This window comes from Pteropus vampyrus, unplaced genomic scaffold, assembly GCF_000151845.1.
Source record: "Pteropus vampyrus isolate Shadow unplaced genomic scaffold, Pvam_2.0 Scaffold109, whole genome shotgun sequence".
Taxonomy (NCBI): domain Eukaryota; kingdom Metazoa; phylum Chordata; class Mammalia; order Chiroptera; family Pteropodidae; genus Pteropus; species Pteropus vampyrus.
The window spans coordinates 3,631,094-3,635,759 of record NW_011888890.1 but is presented as its reverse complement, the minus strand read 5'-3'; the positions used below and the strand labels follow the sequence as shown (position 1 = coordinate 3,635,759).

General features: G+C 35.1%; 1 protein-coding gene across 5 annotated transcripts in view; it reads right to left on the bottom strand.

Annotated features, from left to right (window-relative positions):
• Positions 1 to 809: 809 nt before the first annotated feature.
• CNTLN (centlein) overlaps positions 810 to 4,666 on the bottom strand; it is a 269,734-nt gene continuing 265,877 nt past the window's right edge. For 4 of the 5 annotated variants that reach the window (XM_023533714.1, XM_023533712.1, XM_023533713.1 and 1 more), the window contains exon 26: positions 1,469 to 2,165. In XM_023533714.1, coding sequence (XP_023389482.1) covers positions 2,064 to 2,165 — 102 coding nt within the window. In that variant the 3' untranslated portion in view covers positions 1,469 to 2,063. Of the gene's footprint in view, positions 2,166 to 4,666 lie in introns of all 5 variants that reach the window. The other variant, XM_011365337.2, reaches the window with a different exon arrangement.

Here is a 4,666-nt window from a genome sequence, read left to right as displayed (position 1 = left end):
ACTTGACTTTGTTGGTGGGACTGCAAAATGGTATAAAGCCACTCTAGAAAACAGTTTTGTAGTTTCTTACCAAGTTAAAAACATACTTACTGCATGACCCAGCAATCACACTCATGGGTATTTATTGTAGAGAAATGAAATTTTTTTACACAAAAACCTGTACATGAATCTTTATAGTAACTTTATATGCAATAGCCAAACCCTGGTGTATTAGCCAGAGTTCTACAGAGAAATAGGGTGTGTGTGCGTGCGTGCACATGCATGTGTGTACTCTTTGTGTTGATGGAACAGCTCTGTGATGGTTATATAATCTGCACATGTGACAAAATTTCATGAAACTATGCCGTCAAGAAAAGTGAATGTAAAAACTTGTGAAATTGATACATGGTCTATATTTCAGTTAATAATATGGTACTAATGTCAGCTTCCTATTTTAACAATGTACTGTGGTTATGTAATATCGATATATATTGCATTCTTTTTAGCATAGGTATACGGCTTTGCAAAATAACTCAATAGCAAAATAATACACACTCCACTATGCCTTAAAAGAGTGACATCTTGCAGCCATTTTTCTTTTTTCTTTTTTTGACATAATGGGTATACACTGGTATTTCTAAAAACTGCAGTGTGGTAGTATTTGCGGCACTTGAAGTGCTGTCGAGTTATAACTGTGTCACCATGATTCGCAGTGTGCCAAGCAGTAGTGCAAAGTGAAGAATGCACTATATACGGTCTTTGCCATGATACTCACCTCCACTACTGTCGTGTGAAAGCAGTCATAAACAATACATAAATGAGCATTGCAATGTTCCAATAAAACTTTATTGACAGACTAAAATTTAAATTTTACATAACTTTCACATGCTACAAAACATTATTCTTCTTTTTAAAAAGCCATTTGATAATGTAAAAAGCATTCTAAGTTTGTAGTCCACACATAAACAGATGGCAGGTCAATGACCTATGGGCCATAATTTGCCAACCTCTGCCTTAACTTCATGGGACCTAGTCTAAGAATGGGGGAGGAAAAATTAACAAAAAAATAAATAAGTGCACAGATAAAATATGTAATTTTGTTATAAAGGAAGTTAAATAGTAAGATGGCCAGGGAATGTGTCTCTAAGGGAACATACAAGATGAACTTAAATGGTGAGAAGGAGGCAGTCATGAAAAAAGCTGAGCACAGAGTATTCTAGAAAGAGGGAGTAGCAAGGGTAAAGACTGGAGGCAGGCACAAGTTTGGTAATTAAAGGAACAAAACAGTCAAGTGTGGCAGGAACATAGTAAAGAGGTAAAATGAGGTGGGAATGTTTGGGAGTCTAAATAAGGATGATATCATTGTTAAGAATTAGACTTATTAGCTGATCATAGTAGGATCCAGTCTAATTTTATACACTGGGTTTGTGGTCCTTCGCTAATTCATATGACCATAAAAGAATTATGAATTTAAAAAAAGAGAGAGAGAGAGGGAGAAAATGTTTTTATTTTTGCCAAATAATTATAGGAAAATACAATATCTTGTATGTAATCCAGTATGTTGAGAACAGATATAGTTGGACCACACGTTGTATTTTATTAAATGTTCGTCCTTTAGTTACGATGTTTCATTTCATATTTGTTTACAATACAAATGTCTTCCTCATTGGATGATTTAAGGCCACTTACAGCAGTTTTATGTAAAAAGTCGTTTCTTCATAAAATTTAAAAGATTAAATCCTTAGTTTACAATTTTTTTCTTTTTATATTCAGAATAATTTGTGTGTGCCAAGCTTATTTTAATTTCTTCTAATGCACTGGAAGAAAAATCATTTTTAAGTTTGCATTGATTTGTGGCAATATTTGTATTCAACAATCAAATGCTACACTATTTCCTTTTAAATGGCTATGTACTTAATTAGTTTCACTTGTTCAGCAATTAATTAGTTTCAGAGACTTCTTATTTTGATATTGAACCTGACTATTGATAGGTGGAGCAGATATTGTATCAGAATTCCAATGCATGTTTTCCAATCACACCACATAAAAAGTTCATATTTGAAAAAAAGTTCTCCATTGTAATATCATCTAGTATCTTTCATAATTGTGAAATACCCTTCAACTAGTTTATTTTTTTCATTTATTTTCTCCAGAACTGCTTCCAATAAATATGAGGCAAAAGGAAGCTGCAAGAGAAACACAGAAAAAAAAGATTATCAAAACTCTATATTTTCTTCAGTTCAAAACATATACTACATACCATTAAACCATTAGAACTCAGCTGTCTGCAACTTTGCACCCATAGTGGTACCCTACTGGGTCTCTTTTCAACTGATCTTGCTGGTTAGTGTGGGTCATTTTGTCTTTTATAATAAAAATGATAAAAGAGCAGAAATAAAATGAAAAAAGATAAACACCTTATTGAACAATTCATGGTTTACTGACCATGTTAATGATGTAATCTGCAATACAAGCAGCTAAGCCATTTATCTTCAATCAGCTGATCAATAGCAGGTTACAGTCATCTCTAGGGCCCACATGCCCACAGAAGTAGTACTGTATGTTCATCACTCATAAAAGAATGAGAGAGAACTATCAATACACTTGTCTGTTTTAGAGTCGAACATCTTAAGAGTTGTAGGATGAAATTTCAGAGGAAAAAAAATGGCAAAAGTATACCCATTGATCAAGTTGTTATAGAAGTTTGTTTGGCATATTAAAGTGTAATACACATGTTGCAAACTGCTGAGTTTATGAAATGTAGAGTATATTTTTACATTTCATAATATATAACTTTTCTAGTAAAGTTTTATTGTTCCCACTGCTTCACTGAGTTGCCTATAGGACTCCAACTCACGCAATTTGAAATGGTCCCACAATTACCTCTCATACCTCTATCTACTTCCTTTTATCTTCCTTCCCAGCTATGTAGTCTCACACAGGAGGTTTATAATACGAAGTTTATTAAGTCATTTCTTGGAGTTGTCCTTTTGATTAACCAGGGAAAGACTACTTTTTTTTCCCTGAATATATTAATGAGAAGGCTTATCATGTCCAGACTCTTCCCTACAGAGAAATAGCATTAGGCTCTTTTTTGTGCTAAGAGGACCATCGACGGTATCACTGGTCAGCACCTGACCAAAGACAGCCTGATGTCCTCTGTATGAATTGCTCAGCTGTGCTCAGCTCTGCTATGCTCAGCTAAGGTAATCACAATTAGCTAAACCAATCAGAATGGTTCATTCCCAAATCTGAACCGCAGAAAAAGAAAAGATTGGCAGTGAAGATAGACAGACAGACAAACAGACACATTCATACATACATACATACATACACACACAGACAGATTATGTAGGCCATGAAAGAGAAATAGAGACCAAAGCTAGTCCACAGAATTGCGTCACATCCTAAACAGCTTCTTAGTTTAACTTCCTTCTTATCTTTATAATGAACTGCCTTCTCCTTAAGGAAGTCTGAGCCTATGTCGGGACAAACTATATCTATAGTCTATGTCAGAAGCTTCATGTATCTGTCTTACTGGAAACTTACACTGTAGAAAGCATAAGAGAACCGAAATATCACATTTGTTCAGTTTTAAGATATAGTTGAATATAAGAGACACACATTGACTTAAAAAAAATAACAAAAAAAACCCAGCTTCTTCTGGGGGAATAAAACCCTACCACTTAAATATAGCCATACTGCACATGCATTGCAATTTCAGAAAGTGTAAATGTGGGGAAAATACATCTTAGAATCAATGAAAGAGAACATAGATTGGGTAGATTTACAACTGAAACTATACTTAAAATATGACATGACTTGGAAAGTGCTTTAAAAATTCACATGGTCTGTTTATTCATTTGCCGTATTTTTTAAAATGCAAAACGTTTTTAAAACAGTAGGAAGACCAGGAGCTTAATTTCTTCTACTTTAGAGTCTAGATTAAGTGTAAATTTATTCCATACGAGAAGTTTAGAGCCAACTAAATTCTCACTGTATGATTCTGGAGGGCCAAGACACCTCAGAAACTCCTCAGACAGGATAGGATTTTAGAGTTGGATTGAAGGGGCAACCTGACTGGCCAACAGCTAAGATCCTTTCTCACTTGCACTATCAAATATATTTGAAATAACAAACCCAAAAAGTATGCTGCCTCAAGTTTCATTTTGAAGGGCCTGCGTCAGGGACTATGAAGTCCAGAAAGCCCGCGTGATTTCTTTCTTTCTCTTGAATCAAAAAGGAAAAGTGCAGTGACACAGTTTTAAACTCTTCAGCATAAGTGCAAAAATGAACAGGTCTTTAAGAGTTGATGCTGTGTGAGATCCCTTACTATGGAAATTCAACTAGGACATCAGAAAAACTATCAAGCGTTTTGCTCCGTCTCTATACCGTAGTGGTGAAGTGGGTCTTCCTAGACTTTCTGGCTGTTCCTGTTACAAAAGGTGATTTCTGGTACTGAAGGGATTTCCCCTGATTTCACACAGATTTTCAGCTTCTCTTACATGGAGACACCTTCAGATGTCTGCCTTCAGCAACTGGTAAGCCACTGACACAATCTCAAATTTATCACTTAGGCTTATAAACTGTGGCTTCATTTAGAGGCATTGCTGCATAAAGGTAGGATATAAATGATGGTTGCAGATGTTTGAGAGCCACCTTGGGAATATCACAAAACCTAAAGACC